This window comes from Eublepharis macularius, chromosome 1 (assembly GCF_028583425.1).
Source record: "Eublepharis macularius isolate TG4126 chromosome 1, MPM_Emac_v1.0, whole genome shotgun sequence".
Lineage (NCBI taxonomy): Eukaryota > Metazoa > Chordata > Lepidosauria > Squamata > Eublepharidae > Eublepharis > Eublepharis macularius.
The window spans coordinates 64,583,744-64,611,623 of NC_072790.1; the positions used below are offsets into that span (position 1 = coordinate 64,583,744).

The following is a 27,880-nucleotide window of genomic DNA, read 5'->3' on the forward strand; positions in this document are numbered from 1 at the left end:
CCAATGCTATTCAATGAGCATCTTAACCATATAGGAATTCGAACCAGTGCCTCTGAATTCCTAATCTGGCACTTTAACTTCTACACCACATTAGTTCCTGCATGATCCTCTTTCTCCTTTATTGTCAGTGTAGTGGGCCAATAGGGTAGGAGGGATGAACACACTGACTGCCCAATAACTCTTCCTTGAACCAGAAAAATTACTAATTAGTGAAATGAATTGTAGCAGCTGATCTCTTAAAATCTTATTCCGGTTTTGTATCTCAGTTCCCCAATGGAATGCCAACCACAATGCCTTTTCTACCTATCCCTCACAAAACTGGCCAACCTCAAATCAACTTAACTATGGCTGCCACTCACTGCTCAGAACCACAACTACCACGAAATGTGCTGATGAAAGAGATAAAGAAAACTGGAAGTTTTCAATATAATGATGATACCTTTTTACCTCTGGCTTCCTAAATGAGTTAATCTGTAATGGGAACAAAAAATAGAACCCTGAGGCAGTCTGTAGATTGGCTGTAAATGAACAGTATAACAAGCATAAGTAGCTACTGGCTGTGAATGCCTAGTCAAAAAAGAAAGAAGCTAGATTAAAAGTATTATTCATACATGCCCCTTCATATAAGTAAAAAACGAGACCCAACATGATTGATCTTCAGTAGAGTTCTATTCCCTTTGTTAATCTCTAGCCGCAGAACAGCCATCAAAGTCATTAAAGTGGTCTTGGTTCCCATGGACAGGTTGGAAACCAGACTCGTCACTCACTCAGCAAACATGACTTTCAACTTTTCTGTAAAACGCTACACTAATCTGAAAAAAATTCAAGGATCTAGTTGATAGATGTAACAGGCACATAGAAAAATCACAGCCCTTTATCAATTCTTCTCTTAAAAGTAAAACTCAAAATCTTTTCAATTGTTGTACCTTGGTCTCTTCTAGTTGCCTCTGGAGATTTTTTGGATCCACGGCAACTGCCTCAGAAAGTTGTTTATTGACAGCTTCTTCAGAGGCCTGAAGTCCAGATAAAAGCCCAGAGGAAGCATCTTCATAATTCTGGTATTTATCTACCAGGTCTTTGAGATTGTTTCCAAGGATACTGCACTAAAAAGGGGAGAGGAGAAAATAGTGTTGAAGAGGAGAAAGATAGGGTGAGAGGAATTATATTTAATATCTTAATGGCTTCCCAATATATCTGATTATAGTTATCAAAATGTTTTATGCATCACTATTACAAAATATTTCAGCTTTGTCACTCAAGAGACTGTTCTGTAATAAAAAAACATACTGGCATTTCTCTTTTGCCTTTCTTCCACCATAGAACTCCAAGCAGCATATATAGGACATTGGTCAGACCTAGACCTACTTAGATGGAGCAAGTTTGCTGTGTCATGTGCCTTACAACAACTGAGGTTAAGGTTGCCCAATGATCTCACTTGATCATGTAAAAGAACATTTCTCACCCCATTACTTTAGTAGCCTTTTGGTGGTCTTCTTTTGCTACTTGCTGTGGAACAAAATAGAAACCCCATGTGCTGCTGTCCTGTTACCATGCAGTGCTTCAACAGACAGGCAGAATCACTGGAATATAATCTGATCAGGACTGCCAATTGTCAGCTGGTGGTGGGACCCCTCTGGTACTCTCTCACCTCTGCCTGCTGCCACTCAGCTGGGTGGCGAGAGGAAAACGGTGAGTGAAATGGGGGGATGACTGGCATCCCTGGCATGATGATACTTCTAGAATGGCCCGGAAGTGACATCATCATGTCAGGTGATGCTCTAACATTCTCCCAAAACTTCATGGTCAAACCATTACAGCTTGGGGTGAGTACTAGAGCATCATTTTCCTGGCATGTTGATGTTATTTCCAGGTTGTACTGAAAGTAGTGTCATCGTGCCAGGGATGCCTGTATGTCCTTGCCTTCTCCATATTTCATGGGTTGCCAGATCACACCTGGCAACTCTAAATCTGACAGTCTTAAATTTGGAAGGAAGAGATGAATTACACTGCCATAAAATGCAAATTTTAGAAGTCATATTAAATGTGTTTATCGCCACAGGCTTCTGGAGAGCTCAGGAAACAACCATTACAAGCAGCAACCAATGCAACAAATAACCAGTCACTTTATACTGTAAATGCTCGCCACAATAAAGTTGTCTGTAATTTAAAAAAATAACTTCAATAGAACTAGCCTTACAAGCTTTCCTCAAAAGGGATTTTCATAGCATCGGTGCCACTAAAGTGAAGGCCCTACTTTTACACTTCTTTAGTTGTTAGCTAAAAGTAAGGTTTAAAAGGGCCTCTTTAGTGTACCAAATATCCACATGGAAGAAAACAGCGACATGTATCCTATTATTCCATTGTACAAAGCCTGAAGCCTTCCCACCAACAAAGGAGACTTCCTCCAACTTAAGAGTCTCTTCCTCCAACCAAAGACCAACTTAAGTTGGAGGGAGGTCAAGGCTTGTTAGGCTGCAAGAAATTAGGAAGGATACATGGCACTCTCCACGTACCAAGGCTAAGAATATTTTGGGCTTTAAAGGCTAACCTAACCAACTGATTTTTTTCAGCGCCAATGTTACAGTGGTCCCAGTTTGGTCACTGTTGCTAGAAGAAGGCTGGTGAATTCACTGAAGCTGCTGAATATTTTTCAAAAGCCAAACCACAGAGAGAACATTACAGTACTCCACTCTAGAGGTTACCAGGACATGTTCATTGGTCTGCGTATTCCTAACAACCCAATAACTTGGCAGTACTCACTGAATGCAACTTAGAATGAGTACTATATATGTATATAGGCATCTGCGTAAGCCTGAGAAGCAGTCCAAGTGTGAAACAGAATATACATGCATGTGGTTGGCTATGAGGAATGACAGCTACAGGGGCCATAAAGCCCAGCACATTCAGGCCACAAAAGGCATGGAGGAGGAGTCACCCATAGATTAGAGGTGGGTAGCTGCAAAAGAACAGCAGGATCAGAGTCCCATAAGCTTTTGAGAGTCAGAGCTTCCTTCTTCAGTCGCTGAAGCTCTGAAGAAGGAAGCTCTGACTTTTGAAAGCTTACTCTCTCAAAATCTTGTTGATCTCTAAGATGCCACCGGACTCAAATCCTGCAAAGTCACTCATAGTTAGCACAGCATGCTACCCCACCTGACATGATGGCTCTGTATCTCCGAGAGAAGACGACGCTTGGTAGTAAGTTTTAAAAGCGACACCAAGGCTTTTAAGGGACCGTTTTGGTTTTAGTTGCCATTATATAGAATTTATCTCCCCACCTTTGGAAAGATAGCACTAATACCATGGTTGCCTAGACAAGTGTTTCCCAACCTGTGAGTTGGGACCCAGAAGTGGGTAGTTAGTTCTGAAAATGCCCCCACAATGGCCACCCCTGCCCCTTACATTGCTCTCTTTCTCTCTTCTTTTTCCATGCCAGCTTCTCACATTCTCAGTTTCCTCATCCTTTGCAACAATAATGGGGGTGGGGGAAGCCATCCGGCAATTAGTAACTTTACAAGTATGTACATTTTACTACGTAGAGTAAAATTTCAGTAGGAAAATCACCCTGTGTGAAGTGGCTCTTATAAGAACCAAATTTGGTGCTTAATTTGTGGCAAGGCCTGACACTACTGCCATGAGCTCAGCAGGTGGCCTTGGGTAAGCCACTCCTCTGAGCCCCAGCTCCCCAGCTGTATTGTGGGGATACTGATAATACTGTTCACTGCTCTGAGTGGAGCACTAATCTATCTAGAAGAGCAGTGTACAAGTACAGTTGCTATTGTTATTACTATCATCATCTTCATCATCTTCATCATCTTCTTCTTCTTCCATATCATACATGAGTTTTTTTTTCTCCACTGCATATGCATGTTGATTGATAAAGAATCAAGTAAAATGTGCCCTGATGTTGAGAGCGAGTTTCTTAGAATCTTAAAGGGGAGTAGAGGGAGTAATGAAGAAGAAGAGGGTGGTCGAAGGCTGGAGTGTAGCCCTCATATGTAAAGGCTGTGTGGTTTGGGATACCACTTTCTTAGGGTTCATAGTAGGATGGGGTGTTTGCTGGGTTCTCAAAAACATACGGTTTGCCACGGTATAAAATGGAATGCTGGCACTAAGGTCATACTTCATCTAGGACACCAGAAAATCCTGGGCTGACCCTGATTGGGTCAATGTACCAAGTAAATCTGAACTTGTGGATCACCATATCCAAAAGGTTGGGAACCACTGGCCTAGATGACTTGTCATGAACACAGGAAAACTTCACTTTGAAAATATCACACAGACTGTTTCCAATGAAACAAAACAGTTAGCAGTATAGCAGTGTAACATTTTTTCCTGTACATTTAGATTTTTCTTCTCCAGATGTTTACTTACTGCATGATGTTTGGCTCCATCTAGTGGTAAATGTTTAAAAGCCACACCAGTCATTTGTAAGTGATGGAGCTCATTAAACCTTAAGAAATAGTCATAGACAAAGTCATACTGTTGATTTTTGTATGCATCAAAAAAGGCTCGGTCTTTAGAATCCTGCGTTTAATGAACAAAATTCAAGTCTCTTTTAGACTGAACTTGTAAGGCTAGTAATTGGTAATTTTAAAAAAATGTAATTTCTAAACTTAATTTTCAGCGTAGATATAATGACTTGCTGTGCTTTTCTTCAGTTTTGTTCTTGGCCCTTCAATAAGCCTGCTTAATATCAGTTATATATATATATATATATATAATATATAATATATATATTAATATATATATAGCTCACCACTGATTTCCATGAATATTCAGCTACTAGAAGATTTCTGTGAAACTCAAAATCTCACATGCTGAACTGTGAATTCTGAATGGATGGTCATTGTTTGCAGAGTCAACAAATAAAGAACCTAACATGGTACCATATAAGTTGCCCCACTGCTGGATTTGCTAGCTAAGCTATTTAATATTCATGCTCGTAAGTCCTTTATTTCACGCTCACAGACCAACAGGTCATAAGCAGTTTCAGTAATTCAAAGTACAGAATGATACAATTCAACAGTTAACCAAATAAAACCTGTTAAATACAAAGTATAAAATATGTCATTTGGAGAAATGCTCATAGCAGTCAGCTTCCTTTGCACAACTATTAGTTCAGTCCTTCCAGCTGTATGTGTGATCTAGGGATTTTAAGGAGAAGAAATTGTGTACTGGCCTTCATCTGTGTGTATTTCAGCCTCTCTCTCTCTTCCTTCATCGCTTATACCCAATCTCACTAAAAGATAGTATCCATTGCCATGCATAATATTGAAGCAGCAGCAGTTCCAGCAGCAGCAGCAGCAGTTCTTTTTGAAGACCTTTTGACACAGGGTTTTGTGGGCTAAAGTGAGATGGGATACACTGACACATAATCTTCAAACAGTTCCATGAAAATGTGATCAATGACTCAGTGCAGTGTTAATGGTTTCTGCAGTACACTGTAACATGCAAATGTCTGAAACATTCATGAGGCTTACAGCATCCTTGGTTATCATGATCTGTGAGATGACTTATGAGTTATGACCCTTTCAGCGTATCACGGTATGAATTATTGTCCATGGGCTAAGTATTAACCAGATTCCTTAATCACATGACTGGATCTCGACTCATGCCACCACCACAACTCAAATGTTGGCTGTGGTTTTGTGGCCTGATCTCTGGGTACACCGAGAAGCAACTGTGAAGACAGCTGTTCTGGCACATTAAAGAGTTGTTAGAATGCTCACAGAGTTCATTAAGCTCACAGATGTCATTAAGTCGACATACCAGAATAGAATTCTGCCAAAACCGCCCAGGCAAAGAAGCAAACCCCGCACAATATTTTTTCCAGTCCTCTAAAGCATCCAAGATCTGTTTTGGAACAGACTGTTAGACCTAGATTTTAAGTTGCCTTAGGATCAACTTACACATTACATGGTAGATTTGGTCAGATCTCCTGATATATTTTGAATGTTAAAAAGCAACTGTGGGAGCGAGGATGAGATTTGGTATGATTACACAATGGGGGCAGTTTTCATCCCTTTTCATACTTACAGCAAAAGACAGTACACAGTAGTATAGTGCAGTCCCTATCCCTTTACCAAAGCATCTGGATCATTTTGTTACAGTTACAGCCCTAATTACCTGTATAAACAAACCCCTCCTAATAATTCAGTTTTGTAGTTTGTGGAAAGCTAGGAGAGTAGGAGCCTTCCTAACCTCATCAGGTAGGCCATTCCATAAGGTGCAGGCCACAACAAAGAAAACACATATAAGGACAGTTGCTGCTCTTGCCCATAGATCTCAGTAACTGATGTGGAGTGACCACAGAACAGGAGTACTCTATCTAGCTCCTGATAATGACCAAGCTGCAGAATTCTGGACCAACTGGAGCCTTCGAGCTGACTCCAAGGGAAGACCTGTGTAAGTCAGCATAGCTGACTTATGGGGACTGCCCACCTCACCTACTGAGGTTTTTAAGGCAAGAGACTAACAGAGATGGTTTGCCATTGCCTGCCTCTGCAATCCTGGTCTTCTTTGGAGGTCTCCCATCCAATTACTAACCAAGGCTGAACCCGTTTAGCTTTCTAGATCTGATGAGATCAGGCTCACCTGGGCTATCCAGGTCAGGGCACAGAATGCATTACAGCAGTCTAATTGCTATGTTGCCGTGGAGTAGATCCAGGGGGCCATAAGAACATAAGAGAAGCCATGTTGGATCAGGCCAATGACCCATCCAGTCCAACACTCTGTGTCACACAGTGGCCAAAAAAACCCAGGTTTCCTCAGAAGGTCTGCCAGTGGGGAAGGGACACTAGAAGCTGTCCCACTGATTGCCCCCCGAAACACCAACAATACAGAGCATCACTGCCCTAGACAGAGAGTTCCATCTATATCTTGTGGCTTATACCCACTGATGGATGTGGCAGTGAATTCCACATTTTAATCACTCTTTGGGGTGAAGAAGTACTTCCTTTTATCCATTCTAACCCGACTGCTCAGCAATTTCATCGAGTGCCCACAAGTTCTTGTATTGTGAGAGAGGGAGAAAAATACTTCTCTCTCTACCTTCTCTATTCCATGCATAATCTTGTAAGCCTCTATCATATCACCCCTCAGTTGTCGTTTCTCCAAGCTAAAGAACCCCAAGCGCTTTAACCTTGCTTCATAGGGGAAGTGTTCCAACCCTTTAATCATTCTAGTTGCCCTTTTCTGCCCTTTTTTCAGTGCTATAATATCTTCTTTGAGGTGTGGTGACCAGAATTGTACACAGTATTCCAGATCAACCATGTCATGGTAGGGGGGCATTTGGGAGGGGCTAGACTGATTTGGAAGGAAGTGGGTTTTTTGCAGCTACATTAACATGCTTCCCCAGAAATAATACTGGGTCCAGTATGGCCCCCAGGTTCTTAACTGAGTCAGCAAGAATCTGCAGAACCCCAGTATCAGCTGAAGCGCAATGTCTTTCAAGATCTCTGCCTTCCCAACCAGGATTATAAGTCTATTGTTTTATAAATTTGAATCTATTCGCCCAGCAGGAATAAATGAGGAAACCATGATAGACATCTAAAGCTGGGGCCTCTGAAGCTTTATAAATAATACAAAATATATTAGAAGCTGTAATCACAGATCTCCCTCATAACATAGTTTGTCCTTCAGGTCCACATTTTAAATACCACAGTAAGTGACAAGGGCGGAAAATGGGATTCTCTAAGGAGATCAAATATCGCTTAATATGGGGAAAGCAAATATTTAGGCAATTTCTCTTCCATGTTTCAGTTATTGTTTTTGTCAGTCTCCTACGATTACCATGGATGTATCATTTAACATAGTTACCTGAAAAATATTAAGACTCGGTTTCGATGTACAACTACAATTCTGATTCAGGGAGACATGGACAAAACGGATTAACATGAAACAAAACAGATTAATGAGAAACTGGTTTTGCTCCTGTGAAAATCTTACTTATATCCAGGTTTCCCTAGTTGAGTTTTAAGCACACACTTGCTTTGACAATGATCACATATAAATAACCCTGACATAGGGAGGAATATTAATAATACTCATTTTAAGGGTCTGAGAAAGACATTAGCGGCAGGGATGAGATTTAAGCCAAGATTTTCTAGCTTATGGTTCATTCTCAAGCAGTGCCATCCTAAGCAGCCAATGGACTCAGAAGCTTAAGATAGCACGGCTAGTCACTAGGCTACACAAGGTCATCAGAAAGGGCTGGAGAAACTACACCTTTGGTGCTACACCTCTGAAGATGCCAGCCACAGCTGCTGGCGAAACGACAGGAACTACAATGCCAAGACCACGGCTATACAGCCCGGAAAATCCACAACAACCATCGGGCTGGAGAAAGTTTGTGAAAATTTTGGATTGTTTTTTGAAAAAGTTTATCTGTTGCATTTCCCCAAACGGGCTCAAGGTTGTTCACAGCCGGAAATCGTACAGCATCCATACAAATGATGGGGTTGGGAGAAGGTGTACATGACCCTGAAAGCCCAATTTTGATCCCTAGCTCAGATGTCCATCTGGACTGGCCCAAGACTGAGAAAAAAATATGATGCAAACAAATGCAACAAGGAAATAATGCTAGACAGGATCTCCTCTGGATTATTCTTGTTGCTTCCATATATGGAAAACATAGACAACATTCAATTTCATGTAACGATTCAACGAGTCAAGGCAACTTCTTTCATATATGTATTTCCACATGCTTGCATGCTCATTTACCTTGGAATAGAGAGATTTAAAGCGACCTGCTGCACCATCCAGCTTACTCTGTACTTCTGTGTAAGTTGATGAACTATCAATCCCTTCCTTGTCATATCGGATGCCTTCTCTTTTATTACATGACTTAGCGGCATCCAGTACTCTCTGCCCAGAAATGGTGATGTACCTCAAGTCCCCTTTGTGAGAAATGACATCTTCTGAAAAACTCTTTTGCCTTTTCAGTTTGGTGATTATGCCACCAAAGTCAGATGCACCTGTCTCCAGGTTTTCAAGTTCTTGTTCTGCCTGCTGAAGCCAACTTTCAAACTCACTGTAGTCTGTGTCAAACTTCTCAAGCTCCTCTTGCAGAGAACGTGTTAACTTCAGCTTGTGCTCCAATTCTGCTAAAGTGGTGTCATACTGCATCTTCAGTTCCTTCATATTTCTTTGTATCTTGTCTTTCTCCTCTAAAGAAAGATGATGGCCTTGCTTCTCAAGCAGGGCTTGGGCTGACTGGGTGGCTATTATGACAGCTTGCTGTTGTGAAATAATTTTATCATGTTGAGCCTGGGGGAGGGAGAAAATCAAAGTGACTATCATGGTTATCTCTAGAACATGACAAATTTATGATTCAGTCATATGAAACCAGCACACCACTTAAAGATGGTTCTGAATAAATGAACAATTTAAAACACCAGGAATGTAATTCATGGATTACAGATGTACCAACTAGCTCCATTTCTAAGCCTTTACATATTACTTCTCCAATATATACACAGTAGCTTGTTTGAATTGATTTTTTGCGACAGCTCCATGATTACAAGTGCATGAATGGAGCTGTCTATAATGGAGCAGCCAATGAGGGATCCTATATATGTGCACCACAGTTCCTTGCATGCACGCCCAGATGGGGGCTTTTAAAAACTTCTGCTGGGTGCCTGTTTCCCAGAGCTTTGACAACTTTCAGCTCAAAGCTAGCAGATCAACAGAACCTCCTAGTTTCATTCCGGAAAAAATTGGCAAAGTTAGGAATACACTTTTCAGGCATTCTGTATGGTGAGGGATGGACAGTATCATTGCCTACCTTTTGCATCAAAGGCTGTATGAAAACTGAAGGGCTAAAACCTCTGAGGAGAAGGCCCTGGGCTGCAATGGGCCTCATTTTGCACAGAGGGCAGTCAGCACAATGTGGTGGTTAGTGTTGGACTGGGCTCCAAGAGACACATGTCTGAACCGTGGAACCTTGGGCCCATCCCTCTTTTAGTGTAACTTACCTCACATGGTTGCTGTTGTGAGGATAAAATGGAGGAGGGGAGATGATATTGTAATCTACTCTGGGTCCCCACTGGGGAGAAAGGTGGGATATAATTAAATAAATATAGAGATAAATAATGTTGGCACAAGGACAGCAGCAACTCGGCCACCTTGTTACACTGAATACCTCAAAGTATTCAAGGTAGAGATAGCAGGACCTGTTATACATAATTGGACCATGCTATACCCATCCCATGTTATTTCAAAAAACGGCACAAAATCTGCAGAAACTGATACATTTTCAGAGAGACTGGTGTACGCATATAGTACCTTGACTTTCTGATACTGCTTGTTGAGGTTATCCTCCTTGGATTTTACTTCTCCGTCCACTTGGGATTCATTCTGCTGCTGGATTTCAAGCAAGTTACCATTGACCTCATCATCTTCTCCGACCAAACCTTCTTCATCCCCTTCTTGGAAATGGTTGCCATTCTGCTTGATGACTGGCTGGCATTTCTTTTCCCCATGTTCAACATCCTTGTCTATCTTAGACAACCAATCCAAAAGATTTTCTATTGTAGTTTTGCTCTCTTCCAGCTGCTCTCTAGCTGCAACCTGCACAATTAAAAGCCAAGAACGAATGCTTGAATGTTACTGAATGTTTGTTTGTTTACATGCAAGAACTTCTGATAAACAACAGGCATCTTTAATGGGTATCTGGGGCTTTAGTTTTAATCTGTAATGTTATTATCACTTGTAAGCCACCTTGAGTCAAAAAGTAAGGCAAGGTACAAATACATTAGTTAATAAATAAATATCCAGACATAATGTATATTTTTATACATATTTAGATTAGAAATTAAATGGAACTTCCCATTTCTAAGAGATGCACAATTGAAGAAAATATTATCTAGATCAATGTTCTTCAGCCCTTTCAGATCTGAGACCCATCTTTAACCACCAATGAGTTGCAAGGATGGGACAGGAATTCATATGATAGAAAAAGGAGGAACCTGATTTATGACCCACTGGTGAGAAGTACTGAAAGGTCAGCTGGCTGGGATAGGGTCAGAGTGGGTCTTGGAAGGAGAACAGAGAGAAGGGAAGGGAGAGTTTTTGAAGGGAGGAGGGTATCTCTGAACCTACCTATTCTGAAAAGGAATCCTATATACTGCTATGACGTTCCCTCATCCTTAAACCACAGAAATGGGGGGCCCAGACTTACCTGCGCCTCCTGTTGCCGCCGGCGGGCGGAGGAGCGGGAACCGCGGCGGCCGCTTGCTCGCTGGCTCGCCCGGCATGCTCCGGGCGGGCCAGCGACCAATCGGTTCAAACTCCGGGCCAGCCAATCGCGGCGGCCCGGAGTCGAGCCGGCGGTGGGCGGGGCCAGCCTCGCGGCCCGGCGGCGGTTCCCTCCAAGGTCCGGCGGCCGGGTATTTAGCCGGCTGCCGGATCCGCCCCCGCCCACTTCGGCGGCGGCGAGCGAGCAGAGCGGTCGGCTCTGCACGCTGAAGAGAACGGGAGGAAGAGGAGCCGAAGAGGCGGCGGAAGCCCGGGCGAGGCGCGGCGGGTCGGGTTGCCCGGAGGGGTCTAGCTGAGCCCCTCGTGGTTCCCGAACCCGGTCCCGCGGCCCGGCGGAAGAGAAGGCACCGGGGAAGAGGCGCGGGCGGTCGAGCCGCGTCCGGGTGGGGGGGCGCCGAGCACGCAAGCGGCGGCACTTCCCCTTGGCCAGCTTCCCATACCCTCCCGGGCCTGCGGGTTGGTGGCCCGACAAGGGAGGAGGCACCGGGGAGGAGTCCGGGTGGAGGAGAGCACGAGCGGGGCGGCCAGCGGGGCAGGCGCCAAGCGGCGGCACTCGCACCTTCCGCTCATTCCTCTTGCCCGGCTTCCCAAATCCTCCTGGGCTGTGCTGGTTGGTGGGGGGGAGGCATGGCACCAAGCAAAAGGAGGGCCCCAGCAGGGACCAGGGCCGGCGCACGCAGCGCACCCGCGGGGGCCGCACAAGCACCCGCGGGAACCCAAAAAACGGCCGCACGTGGGAGCAGGGGCACGACGGGCAGCAGGCCCAGGTCGGCGGGGGGGCCAGCATCCCGCAACAGGCCAGCACCAGCTGCCCCACCCTCGTCTGGGAGGAGGGCAGCAGCCCACAGGGGGGGAACACCATACAGCCAGGGGGCAGGGGAGGCCGCTTCAGGGGGCAGGCAGGCAAGCAGCCAAAAAAGGGCCACTGCCAGAGGGCCCAGAGCCCAGATCACAGGGAGGGCAAAAGTTCAAGGGGCGGCGGGGGAGGCCAGCCCTAGTGCCCTCCTGGATATTTCCCGGGCCTTGCAGCGCCTTACCGAGCGGGTGGAGCACCTGGGAAGCTCCGGGCCCGGGGCAGGTCAGCCGGCCCTTGAGCCTGGTGAGGCCTCCCAACGCAAACCGCGAGAGAAGGTGAAGAGAGGCCGTGGAGTCGCTCAACGCCAGGAAGCCCGTTCCTCCTCCAGCTCAGACAGCAGCAGCAGTGAGGAGCGCCGGAGGTCAGCCAAGCGTAAGAGGACATCCCGCAGGAAGGGGAGGCGCCGCCATCAGAGGGAGGAAACAGACAGCGACTGGACTTCAGGTGAGTCCTCCTCCTCGGATGAAGGGGCGGCGGGGGGGGGAGTATTTTGAGGTGGCTGCCAGGGCCCCTGGCCTCCCGGGTTGGGCCCAGCGGAGGAGGGACAGGTCCCAGTCCGGGGAGGGTGACCCTAAGGAGGTTTGGGGCCCCACGGAAGCCCCCCCACAGGTTGCCTCGTTCACAGATGATGAGGACCCCCCGGGGATTCATTTGTCACGCAAGGTCAGGGAACGCATTTTGGACGGCTACTACGTAGACGTCTTTTCCTTACTCCGCCCAGAGGCGGAGGACGGGAGATGCGCACCTCCGGCCAAGCGGGACAAACGGGGGGGCAAGAAGGAGGTCGCCGAGCGGACATTCGCCAACTGGCTCGAGGGATTTACGGTCTATATGGGGGTCGTCCAGGCCGCGTACCCCGAGCGGGGCTGGCACCTGACCAATCACCTGGGGAATGTCCTGCGGGCACGGGCCTTGGCGGGGGAACCCGCAGCCATGGATTATGACGAGGCCTTCCGAAAGAGGGCCTCCCACAATCCCAGGGCCCGCTGGGATCTCATTAGCCAGAAGCTCTGGCTATGGCTGGTGGGTCCGCACATGAAGGGAAAGAGTGACCCTGGTCGGGGGGGGCGGTGGCAGCCTCGCAGGGACAAATCCCGGGGTGTGTGCTGGGAGTACAACCAGGGGAAATGCCAGCGCACGAAGTGCCGGTTCGAACACAATTGTGACTCCTGTGGTGGGCCTCACCCGCGCCCGTCCTGCCCACGGGGGGGTAACCCCCCACACCCCTTTCGTGGGGGCCGGTCCTCCAACAATTCCCGCAAGGACGGGGGATCGGCCGCCTCCACCGCACAGCCCTCCAGCGGCAATTAGCCCCCCCCTTGGGGGCCTGGGGCTTGCCCATACCCCTGTTCGGCTTCGCGCTCTGCTCCCCCTACTGGCGCGTTACCCCAACAGGGAGGCAGCGAAGTACTTGCGGGAGGGATTCGCGTCGGGCTTTCACATCCCATACACGGGGCCGCGGGTGGCTTCCTCATCGGGGAATCTCAAGTCTGCCAGGGAGCTTCCTGAGGTGGTGGCGACCAAGATCGCCAAGGAGGTAGCAGCCGGACGCGTAGCAGGCCCCTTCTCCAGTCCGCCCCTACCTAACCTGAGGGTGTCGCCCCTGGGGGTCGTTCCTAAGAAAGCCCCTGGGGAGTTTCGGCTTATACACCATCTGTCATACCCCAAGGGGTCCTCGGTCAACGAGGCCATCCCCTCTGAATTGTGCGCGGTCAGGTATGCATCTTTCGACCATGCAGTGCGCCTGGTCAGGGCTTGCGGGCGGGGGGCCCTCATGGCCAAGTGTGATGTTCAGTCGGCTTTCCGTTTGCTGCCAGTTCACCCGGGGGATCATTGCTTGCTGGGTTTTAAGTTTCAGGATCGCTGGTATGTGGACAAGGCCATGCCCATGGGGTGCTCCGTCGCCTGCGCGGCCTTTGAGACCTTTAGCACGTTCTTGGAATGGGTAGCCAAGGACCGCATGGGGTCTCCATTTATTACTCATTACTTGGATGACTTCCTCATCATGGCTCCGCCCAACAGCTCGTGCTGCGCTACCCGGCTCAGCACCTTCCAGGCCTTGGCCGCTGAACTGGGAGTCCCCCTGGCCCGGGAAAAGACCGAGGGCCCGACCTCGCGACTCACCTATTTGGGGATCGAACTGGACTCGGTGGCCGGGCTGTCCCGCCTCCCCAGGGATAAGCTTGCTCGCCTGCGGGACCTGATCACCAGCATCCTTCCCCGCTCTAAGTGCACCCTTAGGGAGCTGCAGTCCATAATCGGCCATCTTAATTTCGCCTGCAGGGTGGTTTCCCCGGGGCGGGCCTTCTGTGCCCGCCTCGCGCAGGCCTGCCGGGGGGTCACCTCCCCTCACCACCGGATACGGATCACCGCAGGCCTCAGGGCCGATTTGCGGGTCTGGCTCGAATTCCTGGGCAAATTCAATGGGGTCTCTCTCTGGCAGGACCCACTGGACCTAGGGACAGATCTGCAGGTCCATTCCGACGCTGCCGGGAGCCAGGGGTTCGGGGTCTATTTCAGAGGCCGCTGGTGCGCCCAGCGCTGGCCGGCCACGTGGGCGGGGGCCGGTATCCTCCGGGACCTGACCTTCCTGGAACTGTTTCCCATCCTGGTTGCCGTGTCCATGTGGGGGGAGCTCCTGCGGGACAAGCGGGTCACATTCTGGTGTGACAACATGGCAGCGGTGAAGGTTATTTCCCGCCAGTCTTCTCGCTCTGAGCGGGTTATGCGTCTGGTCCGCCGTTTCGTTTTATGCTGTCTTGATTTTAACATCACCTTCTCTGCCCGACATATAGCAGGGGTAAGCAACGACCTGGCAGATGCATTATCTCGCTTCCAGATGGAGAGATTCTTCTCGCTGGCGCCGGAGGCTCATCGAGAGCCCGACCCATTCCCGGAGGAACTGTGGCAACTTGGAGGGAGTCCATAATGCAGGGAGTTCTGTGCTCGGTGGCACCTTCCACCCTCCGGGCCTACACCGCAGCGGCATCCAGATTTCAATCATTTGCCGAGGGCTGCGGGGGTGGGGCGGCGGGGCCGGCAACCCAAGACACGGTGCTGCAGTATTTGGCCCACCTCCGCGAGCTGGGCCTATCTACCAGGACCATGCGGAGGGACCTGTCAGCTATCGCCTTCTTCTGCAAGGCTGCAGGTCACCCGGACCCTTGCGGCGGCTTCTTGGTGCGCAGAGCGGTGGAGGGTTGGGCGCGTCTGGCCCCCCCTCCTCCAGACCACAGGCAGCCCATTACCTTAGCCATGCTGAAGGGGATCCTCCGCGTGGTGCCAGACCTCTGCTGGTCCCCCTTCGAGGCCCAGCTGTTCCGCGCAGCCTTTTTATTAGCCTTCTTCGGGGCGTTCAGGGTGGGCGAGCTGGTCTCGGGCTCCCGGTCAGGCGACGGTGCCAGGGCGCTGCGGGTTAGCGACATTGACTGGACCCCTCGCCGGGTCTCCATCACTGTGCGCCATTCCAAGACGGACCAGCGGGGGAGGGGGCATACCATCACCCTCCGGCCCTACAGCAACCGGGCCCTGTGCCCGGTCCGGGCGGTGGGAGAGTACCTGGGTCTGCGGCCTGCCCTCCTCGGGCCACTCCTCGTGCACAGGGATAACTCCCCCCTCACCCGCTACCAGTTCGCGGCTGTCTTGCGCTCCTGCATACGGGCCCTGGGGCTCCCCTCCCAGGATTTCGGTACTCATTCTTTCCGCATTGGCGCAGCCACAGAGGCGCATGAGCGAGGTCTGCCCACCGCGGCCATAAAAGCCATCGGGCGGTGGCGGTCCAGGGCGTTCCAGACCTACATTCGCCCGTCTGGCGGTGCCGGGCATTAATGTGCGGTCTTATGCTTTTCCTTGGTAGGGCGGAGGAGAACGGTGTGGATCTGCGGGCACAGCATCGTGCATTGGGCTGGCAAGTACGCGGAGGCATCTGGCTGGGGTCGGCACGTGGGTCTGGAGAAACACCTCAACCTTCGCTGGCTAGGTGTGCGAGGAATGCTATGGGAGGCCCTGGTCCCCATGCTGCAACGGCAGTCGCGCCAGTCCGGTCCACCAGATGCGTTGGTCATACAGCTGGGCGAGAACGATCTGGGCAAGCGAGAAGGCCCTGAACTCAGGCGAGCCATGTGCGCCGACTTGGGACTCCTGCAGGGTCTCTTCCCACAGACCGCCATCATTTGGTCAGACTTACTCCAGAGGTGTTGCTGGCGGGGGGCCCGGTCCCCCGGGAAGATGGAAACCGTCAGGCAGAAGCTGGCGCATGCCATGGGCCAACACGTGGCGGCAGTCGGAGGCTCCTTGATCACTCACTGGGACATTTCACATCGCGTGGCCCCCTTGTTTCGTCCGGACGGGGTTCATCTTTCCAGCTGGGGCAATGACATCTGGTTGCAGGACCTGCGGGATGGCCTGCTGGAGTGGCTACAGCGGTAGGAGTGTTGGCGGGAGCCACTTGTGGCTCTGGTGGCGGTTGGGCATTGGATCGGATCCCATTTGTTGGGGAGCCGGGCCCTCGGGCGCAGGCTCCCCAGGCAGGGGATTCCCATAAGGAATCTTGGGAGGGAGTATGAAGGCACGCCCAGCTCGGGGGCTGCCGGGGCATTCTCCCTCCCAGGTGGCAGGGGGATCACCAAGGGTGTACACCAGGTGACCTCCCCCCTTCACAATGCCACTCCTCTGGTCCCCCCCCTCAGCGGGCGCCTGAGGGGGGCGGGGGTCATCGGCTGGCAGGCGGGTCAGCCGATGCAGTCCGGTGGATCCGATCCACATGCCGCGCCAATACTCCTGTTGCTATTGTTATGTTAATAAAGTTGTGGCCATTTTTTACCCAGCCAAGGTGTGTGTGTGCTGTTATTTTGCCGCGCGACCCCTTCCCGCTCCTCTTCCTCGGCCATAGGCGGTAAATGGGGGGCCCAGACTTACCTGCGCCTCCTGTTGCCGCCGGCGGGCGGAGGAGCGGGAACCGCGGCGGCCGCTTGCTCGCTGGCTCGCCCGGCATGCTCCGGGCGGGCCAGCGACCAATCGGTTCAAACTCCGGGCCAGCCAATCGCGGCGGCCCGGAGTCGAGCCGGCGGTGGGCGGGGCCAGCCTCGCGGCCCGGCGGCGGTTCCCTCCAAGGTCCGGCGGCCGGGTATTTAGCCGGCTGCCGGATCCGCCCCCGCCCACTTCGGCGGCGGCGAGCGAGCACCCACCCTCCTCTCCCTGTTTCTTTTATGGTTATCCGTCACAACTTCGGGCGGTTGGGCATTGGATCGGATCCCATTTGTTGGGGAGCCGGGCCCTCGGGCGCAGGCTCCCCAGGCAGGGGATTCCCATAAGGAATCTTGGGAGGGAGTATGAAGGCACGCCCAGCTCGGGGGCTGCCGGGGCATTCTCCCTCCCAGGTGGCAGGGGGATCATCAAGGGTGTACACCAGGTGACCTCCCCCCTTCACAATGCCACTCCTCTGGTCCCCCCCCTCAGCGGGCGCCTGAGGGGGGCGGGGGGTCATCGGCTGGCAGGCGGGTCAGCCGATGCAGTCCGGTGGATCCGATCCACATGCCGCGCCAATACTCCTGTTGCTATTGTTATGTTAATAAAGTTGTGGCCATTTTTTACCCAGCCAAGGTGTGTGTGTGCTGTTATTTTGCCGCGCGACCCCTTCCCGCTCCTCTTCCTCGGCCATAGGCGGTAAATGGCACCAGAGACGTTTTTAAAACTCAAAAATAACTAAGGAGTTTGTTTACATTAATGAGGAAAGGTTGGGTGAAGTCAAGAGTTGAAACCTTTTTGAGGTAAAATTCAACATATATACATTTAGATCACTGTGGTAACATTGAGAACATGCACAGAGTTCAGTTTTTAGGCTTTTACTGTTACATAAGGCTTCTGTTGTTAGGCTTTGTTTCCCTTGTTTCTTCCCTCAAGCACTTGAGTATACTTTCTTTTTAGTATTCTCCTTCACATCTGGAGTTAGGAAGGCTGGTACCCTCTTTTTAGTTACACAAGCCCCCTCTTTGCACATGCCAGTGCTTTCCTTCCATCCTCAACTGAATCTGGAAGTCTCCACAGGCAGTTATCCACCATAACTGACCAGAGATTTCTCCTCTCTCTAGAGCTGTATCCCTGTTTATCTGGGAAGGGACAATCTCCTCTCCTTTAGAAGATCTACTTTCTTTTTGGCCTGTTTGGGAATCTGCACTTACTATCCAAACCTCCTGCCAACTTACCCAGTTCTCCAGCTGGTGTTGAAAACTGCTTTCCCTGAGGACTCCATCTCTCAACCCCTTCACACACTTCGATCTCTCTCTGCCAGGACTCAAAACCCTCCTCTCTCAGCTCAGCTACCGAATCCAATGTCTAGGAGAAGCCTGACATTCAACTCTCTCTGACTCTGAGAGAGATTAACTCTTAACAGTCCTGCTAATATGTATGTTCAGTCCTTCCAGGCTTTCTTTACATGTGTAGACATCTGCTGAGCAGCCTCTCTTCACTATCTTGCTGCTCATCTCGGTGTGTGTAAGGAACAGCATAAAATATGGACCCCTTTTTCTCTATACATGTTCACAAGCAACAAATTTTTCCAAAAAGCAGCAAAAATGGAAGCTCTTTAGGGGCTTGTGACCTAGACGGTGGGGCTCTGCCATCCACCTGAGGGTCCTGAAATATGGATTGAAGACCACTACAAGAACATTCACGAAAGCCAACAAACACTTTGGTTTTAAGAATACTATGGGATGAATCCATAAAGAGCCCTTCTGTTCATGAAGGCATCTTGCATTCATGGAAGTAGTTTTCCATTACCAGAAGATTCTGTCTGTTCACAGAAGAAGCCATTCTGTGAGAGCAGCAAGCAGAAGAGGTACAATGCAATAGATTTTGGATAGATATAATTTTCACAGGAAAAAACATTTATAATTAAGACCTAGTATCAGCATCACTCTTACTTGAAAACAAAACTGCATGGATGACATTCCAATGGAAAAGCTCTCTATACACAACGGCATCCTACATGGTTCAGTCAATTTGTGGATATTTCAGAATGTCAGTTCCTCCTTGGGTTTTTTTGGTCTCGGCCATGACTATCTCAGTACAAAATAAATGACGCATCAAATATCTGATGCATTTCATGTGATGAGGGATGCATCAAATATGAACTGTTCCTGTATGTATGATTATCCCTACTCTACTTGACACAAATACACAGGCCTTAACTGTTGCATTCATGTACTTTGAAATGGGACTCACAATAAATACAGCTGCTCGTGTATTTTGTACTTGAGTATTCATGCCCAAGTTCAAAAATACTTCTAGGAAACTGGACCTTAAATTCATTTTGTTTTGGCCCTGAAGATATAATTTATTATCACATTTGGAGTCATGAAATTCTTAAAGGTGACTAACAACTCTACACCAAATAAAGACAGAGCATTTCTATGCAAGTATTCTTTTTTCCTCTGAGATATTAAAGTTACTGAATTACCGACTGTCTGTTGTATGTTTATAAAACCTGTCGGGAATTACTGTGAAGCATGAACTATTGCTGGGAGGATCCCATCCTTAGGGTGAATTGTGGAAGTCGATAAGGGTTCCTTCCACTTGGTCTGTCTAGGGATTCTAAGGATTGTTATTGCAGTCTGACTAATGATGATATTGCTGTGTGAATGCATATAATCCCTGATGAATTTTATGACAGGTTCTGGGTTTTCCTTTCCAAAATGCATTTGAAAAATTTGCCTGGGATTGTACAACATGCCATTTTAAAAAGAAATGTTAATGACTGCCAAATAACCTTTTCTGTCTCCTGCTTAATAGCTGTTGTCACAGCCTTATCCAGCTCTTTTCTCGACTCCTCAGCCTTCTGGCTAAGCAGCAAACACTTTGTCTTGGCTTCATTCAGCTTCTTTTCAAGAGCAGTCTTGTCTTCTTGTGAAAGCTTTCCCCCGTTTTCTTTCAAGAACATTTCTGTATTTTTCACAATCTCTGCCAACGTCTGGGTAACTCCTTGCATGTCTTTCTGTAACTCCTTGAGGGGAAAAGTGACAAAGAGTAACAAAAGTCAGAAAGAGTTAGCACTCAGCTTTCGACTTCTTAGAAGTCCCTCTTGAAAGGTACAGGTTAGCTTTATCTCCATCTGTTAAAAAGTTACTCTTTTGTTTGTGATGAAGTTACAAATTGGTTAATCCAAATATCTTATTCTTAAGTATTAGTGATTATGAGATGATGGAAACAGAAATAAGAGCACTAATCAGTATCTGAAACAGCAAGCAAGTGCCCAAACTGAAGGGTGGATAGGAAAGAGACTGAGGCTGTAATCCCAAGGATGCTTTCCTAGGAGTAAAGGATTGCACCCTTCTCAAGTCACTGAAGTCAATGGTCTTAAGTAGGGGGTAACTCTTCTTTGGATTGCACTGTTACCGCTGAGAGTCTTTTCTTCATAATATTAAATCCTTCGTTCCCCCAGAATTATGGACTGCTTTGCATCAGTTTAACAAAACAAAAACGTGCTAAATGTGAACATGAACAATTATGTGGCTCAATATGTTTTAGGTGTAAGAGATAAAGACAGACAGACAGACAGACAGACAGACAGACAGACAGACACTTATAAAGGGACAATGGGGCAGGATTGCAACCTTTGTGTCTTGCTGCAAATTAGGCAAGTTTTTACCTCTTGCTTCGTTTGATATTGCTGCAGCTCAGACTTGCCCCCCTCAATAACAAGGGCTTCTTGGTGGCCAATGAGCTGATTTTCAGTCTGTGTAAGGAGGTCACACATATCTTGTATCTTCTCTGTGAATTCCTGGTGTTGTTCTGCCAAGTCCTAATTTATAAAATAAGAAGAATTCTGAATAAAAATGCTCATAAGCTCTTGTACCACTACATTTTCAAAGCTTTCATGTGGCAAAGCTTTCATCAGACTCTCTTTCTGAAAGTATGCTGTAAACATGATAGCAGCTGCACACAGTTTAAAGAAGCTGAATATAGAAGATGTGGATAAACCTCACAAACGATGTAAGTAAAGAGACCGGGTTTTGGATGGAATCACTCAGCAGAAGTCTGGCCATGCATTATGCGTGTGAAAATCCAAATCTCTTAATGGCTTGAAAATTGTAATAAACAGGTACAAATTCTGGAAAAAGGATGTCAAAACAAAGGTTAGTTGAAAACTAAGTGTTAGATACAGCAAGGCAGTCATGCAATGATACTCATTATACATATTAACTTTCTTTTCCTTAAATATGACTTCAGAAATTCTGCATTTTTAAACAGTATGTTCATTTTAAAAGGCATCCTGTTAAGGAAAGATTCTAGCGAAATTGTTTAAGTGTTACTTTTAGAGTTGTGCATAACCTCACTTCCTGACATTTGTTCTTGGCTCCATCTCTTGCAGGAGCCATTCTGTGGTTGCATCCAGCACCCTGTGTCAGAATTTCAAATGTGTCTGCAGTCTCAAAAAAATTAGGGACCCCTGGTATAGTACTTCCCGGACACTAGGAGATAAGCACTGCAATCTTAAGCAGAGCTACACTCTTCTAAATCCATTTACGTCAATAGACTTAGATGGGTGTTATTGTGTTTTGGATGGCTTCTCAGGAAACCTTTAGATGTACAACAAGGCAGCACTAAGTACTGTTGTCCCCCTTCTCAATTATGTAGGGATTTTTCCAAGGTACAGAAGTGCCAAAAGTTGTAGCTACCCCTAGTGCAAAGCACGGGGCTGGACCCCAAATGCTGGATAAAAAGATTAGGAGAGATCCCCTTGAAGAGCCTAGCTCCAACCTTGAACTCTGTGGCTTCAATTTTATGTGCACAAGACAGCGTACACTTATTCACAACTGGATAGTATGTTTTACCATTTCTCAATATTATAAATTAAGAATATTGTATAAAACAAAATTGCTGTTAAAGCACACACACATGCTACTTATAAGTGATTCCTTGCACTTGGAGAAAATTCTCTAGAATTCCGAATAGGCTTCCATTTCAGATAGTCTATTATGTCTCCATCTAGAAATGTATTTTCTGTACTTGTGTTAGGATAACGTTTTAAAAATATCCACACAGAGAAGCAAACCTTCTGGTCGACAAGAACTTGTGCAGTCTGTATTAGAGTTTCTAAATGGTGTGCCTGAGATCTTATGGTTTCCTGCATTTCTTGGAAATGCTTCTGAGTCGCATTTAAGAGTCTCAGCAGCTGCTTGCTCTGCTTTGGGGAAAGATCTTGAGCATGTTCAGAAAGGAAGAACTGAACATCAAGTGCTGTGGATTCCAGGTGCATTTTTCTACATCGAAGCTCTCTTTCTAGGTCCTGCAGGTTAAGCAATGAAAAATGGTTAACATTCAAAAAGGCATTACAAAAATGTAAAAGAAAAAGAGTATTATAAAAAGCATAACTTGCCTACAGTGCATGGCTGTGTGTCTGCACGTTTAGAAATGGCTTCATGTTTATGGAAAGGTGGGCACTATAGAATCCAAGCTAAATAGGGAAAATAATGGCCTAGCACAGACATGCAGTGTATCTAAACTGTACGTTTTCATGACAGATTGTCTCTTTATTTACTCCTTTGTTGTTTGTAATCCATAATTTTTTAAAGAATATTACTAAATGTTTGCATTTCTTGAACATGCCTCCATTAGATCTGTAATATTAATCTCTACCTTTAGTGTTCCAGCACCACCTTGTTGCATAGAGGTGTTCAGTGTCATTGATGTCACGTAGTAAGTAATGAACGATGACTACATTTTTTATAGCCAGTATGACCCCCCCCCAAATATTCTGTGTGTATCTCATTCTCTATTGCACACACACATAGGTATGAAGTGGGCTTGCATTACAGGCCTTTGGGTAGTGGATCTGGAACAACGAATGTACTCCTAAGGAAAATTTTGTCATGTTCTTGTCTGGCCTAATTTAGGAAGAACATGAAAATATTTTTATTCTACCAGGGACTGGGAACAAACTGGAAGAGTATGTTACTATTACTTTTTGTGACTGTATTGTTTTAAATGCCTTTAAATGCTTCTTACATTAAAAAAACTATTTAATATGTATAGTTTCATGTCTGCATTATGTTTCAGTGCTTCTTGGACTTCTGTCTGGAAACATAGTATAGAACTATAATAAATGAATGAAAATAAATGAAAAAGTATCCTAGATATTAAGGGGGATAAAAATGAGATTGTCATATCTCTCTTGCCACATTGCCAATGACTTTGATCAACCCTCAAACCATTCAGTTGTAACCATTTTGAGGCTGCCTCTGCTACATTCTTGGCAGATATGTATATGTGAAATAAAAAATTAAGACATTGCTCTTAATATTGGCTGCCATAATAGCAATCAATGTGGACTAAAGGTGACCAACTCAGTTATCAGCAACTGGAACATGGTCTGCCAGTACTCTGATTCAGAGCAGAAATTGCCTATAAAAGAATATCTAGGGGCCCCCTAAGTAACAGGCGCTGATCAGCTGTACTTGCCTTGAATAACTGAAACCCTTGCTTCACCTCTTCTAAATCACGTATGTCCACCTTGAGATTATTCACAGTTTCACTTTTTTCCATGATCCAGTCTGCAGGTTCTTGAAGCCTAGCTAGATGATCCTGATGCAACACTGCCAGTTTAGCCTTAAAAAAAGTTCAAAAGTATATTTTTCCCGACAGATTCAGAAGACTGAAAACCAAATCAATATCAAATCAAAGTATTTCCATTAGAGGACTACAAAGCAGAGACATTTTCACAAATGAAAGCATCAGACCACTTCTTTTTAAATCTTTCTATAGAGAATGTAGGCAAAGGGGTTTATATACCTTGCATAGTACAGCTCCGTAAGAGAGCAAATTCCTTCTATTCTCAGTGACTGCTCACAATGATGGAAGTCCCTTTATATAGAGGCTCACTGAACACCAAGACTAACGCTGCAATCCTAAGCAGAGTTACTGCAGTCTAAGCCCATCGAAATAAATGGCTTTAGTTTGATGTAACTCTGTTTAGGATTGCACTGTAAGAGCAAAGTCCACTAGAAATATACATCACTGGATATATCATCATTCAGTAAATTATTATTGGATGATTTATTGTCAAACAGTTGTAGCCCCTGGACCCTTCCTTAAGGAGGGGGACATTTTTGGGCCTCCACTTTCGTTCTAACATGGGTTTAGGGCTATAAAATGAAGTCTGCATTCTGCTAAAGTTAAGCTAACAACACTGGCAGTGAGCCATGCCAAGTATAAGGTGGCAAGTTGTTAAGCAGCAATCAACTGCAGATCCGCTCCTCCCTAGAGCCCACCTCAGGCTGATTAAATCAGAGGGCTAGTCACTTCAAAGACTTTAGAGCCTCCTCTCTGAATAATCTAACCCTTGGAGACCCAGTCTCCAAGACAATGAGCAATGGACTGCCACATCTAGTTTCTCCCCTTATCTTAGTGACTGTACAGGAAGATTCCTGCTTTCTCCTTAATCTTGTTATTCATACACACACACTACCTTAGAGCTGTATTTCTCCAAACCTTGTCTAGAAAGCATTTTTAACTTAAATGCAAATTAGGAAAACTCCCCTTGCCAATATCAACTTCCTCCCCACTTTAAACTTGAGTGATTCTCCAGAATGAAGTTATCTGATAGACTTAATGTAGAACAGGATCTAGCAAGTGATCAGCCTTATTATAGACCCATCACCTTGCCAGAGACAGTCATCTATCATTTCCTGGTCTTTGGTTCACTTTCATTGCTCCACCTTTTGACTAGCACATTCCAGATCATGAACATCTGGGCTATAAATATTGCCCATGAATCCCCAATACTTTGTAGCAGTTTTTCCAGCTACTGCCCCTGTGTGGCACAGGTTCCTTGGAGACACAAGCTGTCTCTGTCTCTACTAGAGATGGGCACGAATCGAATTACAACCCAAAAAAACGCACAAACCAGGCTGGTTTGTGGTTTGCAAACCAGTGGTTCATGGAAGCTCGTTTCCACGAACTTCCACAAAATGGTCTACTGGTTTGTTTGGGTCATAAAGGGGCAGTTCAAATGGCCATTTCTCCAGGGAAATGGCCATATAAACTTTTCCTGCAGCTTGCAAGTGGCACAGCCCTTTAAACCATCAGCTGGCAGGTGGCAGAGGGGATCCCCCCTTGCCGCCTGCCAGCTGATAATCTAAAGGGACCTGCCACTTGCAAACCGCAGGGCCCTTTAAACTGCCCAAACCTCAGCCCCAACCTCCACCTCACATGCACCCTAACTTTGCTCTGTGGCCCCGTGACGTCCTCCCCCTCCTCATGCAAGGGATGGGAAGGCCATTTTGGGCCATTTGAGGGGCCATGGCGGCCATTTGAGGGACAGGGAGGCCGTTTTCGGCCTCCTCTACCACCCTGCGGGCCCACACAGCAGCAGTGGTGGAGGCTGAAAATAGCCTTCACGCCCCTCGCGGGAGGAGGGGGAGGATGCCGCAGGCCCACAGGACAAGGTATGTGCTGGGCTGGGGCTGGGGTGAGGGGGGAATCCCCCCTGCTGCCTGCCAGCTGATCGTTTAAAGGGACCTGCTGCTTGCAAGGCAGGAAAGTGCCCTTTAAATTGTCGAAGAATCTTTTCCCTGCCACTGCTAAGTGGCCAGAAAGGGGCATTTAAACCCCACGAACCATGAACTGGTTTGTAAACTGGCCCCCGTTTGTGCAATTTCATGGTTCCTGGTTTGTGAAAACTCACGAACCACGAACCTCATGGTTCGGTTTTTTGTGGTTCATGCCCATCTCTAGTCTCTACACCCACTTTTCTGCTCTTCACATCAGGACTCTACAGGATTTCCCACACCCTACAGGACAGGTCATATGCCCCCCACCCATTTTGTTTTCCTTTACAGACAGGTAGTTGCGAGGGAAAGATGTTTGGTTTGCTGTTTTGCAGTCTCTCTCTGTCATATTTCTTCTAACAGTTGTTTAATTTGGCTTATGTGATCTCAATAAAAACCCTTTTCATTTTAAGGAGTGCTTTCTCCCCCTAGTTATTCTGAGTTCTGGGCTGTACCTAGACCTTGGTATACACTGGTTAAAGATCTAAAAATATTGTTTTAAATACCCTGCAATAAAAGAATTTGTTCTGGGCCATCAAGGAGACACCTTTGCTTTTTACAGGGCCTCCACGTGTATAGCAATTTGGGTAACACATGCAAATTGCTTGCATTGGTGAAAGAAGATCAAACATCTTTCTAGAACAGTTGATTCACACATGCAAACCACTGCTTTTGGTTGCTGTGATGCACTGGGGCTGAGCATTTGGAATGGGATGGTTTAAAAAGCAAGATGCAGGCCATGAACATACCATTTCAGCATCTACTGCAAAGACTATTTGCTTTGCACGCTTTGAAGACATGTCACAGACCACAAAGAAATCCTTCTCTAAATGTTCATATAGTTTCTTTAAATCTTCAAGTTGCTCTCTGGGAACATCTCTATGTTGAAGTTTTACAAATTCTTCTGCCACTTTCACATCTTTCTTCAAGATAACCGCAAAGCCAGCCAATCCTGATTCAAATGACTTCATTAAAAAAAAAAAGGACAGACAAGGTCATGAGTAAAATTAGTTGCACTGTGTTTAAAATTTGTTCAACTGACACCACACAGGTTGGATGAATGATGGTTTTTAATCAGGTTTCAAAGTCCACTGCAGACATGAAGGTCATATAGTGTTACTCCGACCAAGTTGTTATCAACTAGCTCACCATACAGTTGTGAGACTGTCATGAGCTCCTTTGAAAAACAGAGGAATACATATATAATAAATATAACACACAACCATACAGTAAGTGTTTTATATGGCTCAGATTCTAAAGACAGTTTACTTTCTTTCACTCTCCCTTTCCCCCCAACATTGTTCCACAGCTCATTTTCAGCACTGTTCCTCATCCTTCTCCTTTATCTCAGCCTAGAGACACTCAGGTGTGTTTTATCTTGGCGTACCATTGCCATAGCCTCTCCCTTCCAGTCTTCTTCAGAAATAAGTTATACATTTATTTCACCACACAAAGGGATCAGAGGTAATATGCAGCTTATAGTAGAGTAGCATATTTCAAAGCAGGCAGGTGTGTGTGGGTGGCTGAGTGCCCTCTTCCCCCCAGGTATTCTGGGCCTGCCAACACCCAAATAGATTCACCTTTCCCAGTGGCTTGGGACACTTGTTGGGCTCCCTGTGTGTGTGAGTCAGGAATGTGGAGTCTCCTAGCCCCTCCTTTCTCCTGTTTGCTCTCATGCAAACAGGGAAAAGTTATATTACAGCATTAAAGGACTGTTGCAGAACTAAAAAAGAAAAATGAAAAAAATTGAGGTTAATCTAAGCTTTAGAGACATCAATGTTATTTCTCGAGATGGGCACAAGCCAGCTGGAACCTACGAAACAGAGGCAGATGCTACTCTATCCCCTTCCTGGTTCCCAGTGCAGCTTTAGTACTGCTAACAGGGCTTCCAGATCTTTTAACCTTTCCTGCTCAAGCTGGGTGGGTTTCCCTTCACCCTATCCTGAGCTTGGGAAGGGATGGCCCTTGTGGGTGACTCAGCACAGTTTCCTCCAATCACCTTGGAGTGTTTTCTAGCACTGTTTCCCCCAGTCTTTCCTTTACTGCCCCACTCAGGTCGTACAAATAACTATCCGTGTTGCCCCTTCTGGAAGCTGAGCCAATGGGTATCTCCTTGCAGGAAATTAATCTTTGCTCAGCTGGTAATGTAAGCTGCTTATTACTTCTTTCCCTGGGAAAGTGTCCTTCCCTGAGATCTGGGTCCCCTCAGTGTACTTCAAAGCAT

The 27,880-nt window shown here is 47.0% G+C and overlaps 1 protein-coding gene across 1 annotated transcript in view; it reads right to left on the reverse strand.

Moving 5' to 3' along the window:
- DST (dystonin) overlaps positions 1-27,880 on the reverse strand; it is a 462,451-nt gene that overhangs the window by 140,286 nt on the left and 294,285 nt on the right. The window contains exons 39-43 of the mRNA XM_055002047.1: positions 20,757-20,909; positions 19,878-20,111; positions 10,285-10,569; positions 8,722-9,267; positions 927-1,103 (exon numbers count right to left, since the gene is read on the reverse strand). Coding sequence (XP_054858022.1) covers positions 927-1,103; positions 8,722-9,267; positions 10,285-10,569; positions 19,878-20,111; positions 20,757-20,909 — 1,395 coding nt within the window. The remainder of the gene's footprint in view (positions 1-926; positions 1,104-8,721; positions 9,268-10,284; positions 10,570-19,877; positions 20,112-20,756; positions 20,910-27,880) is intronic.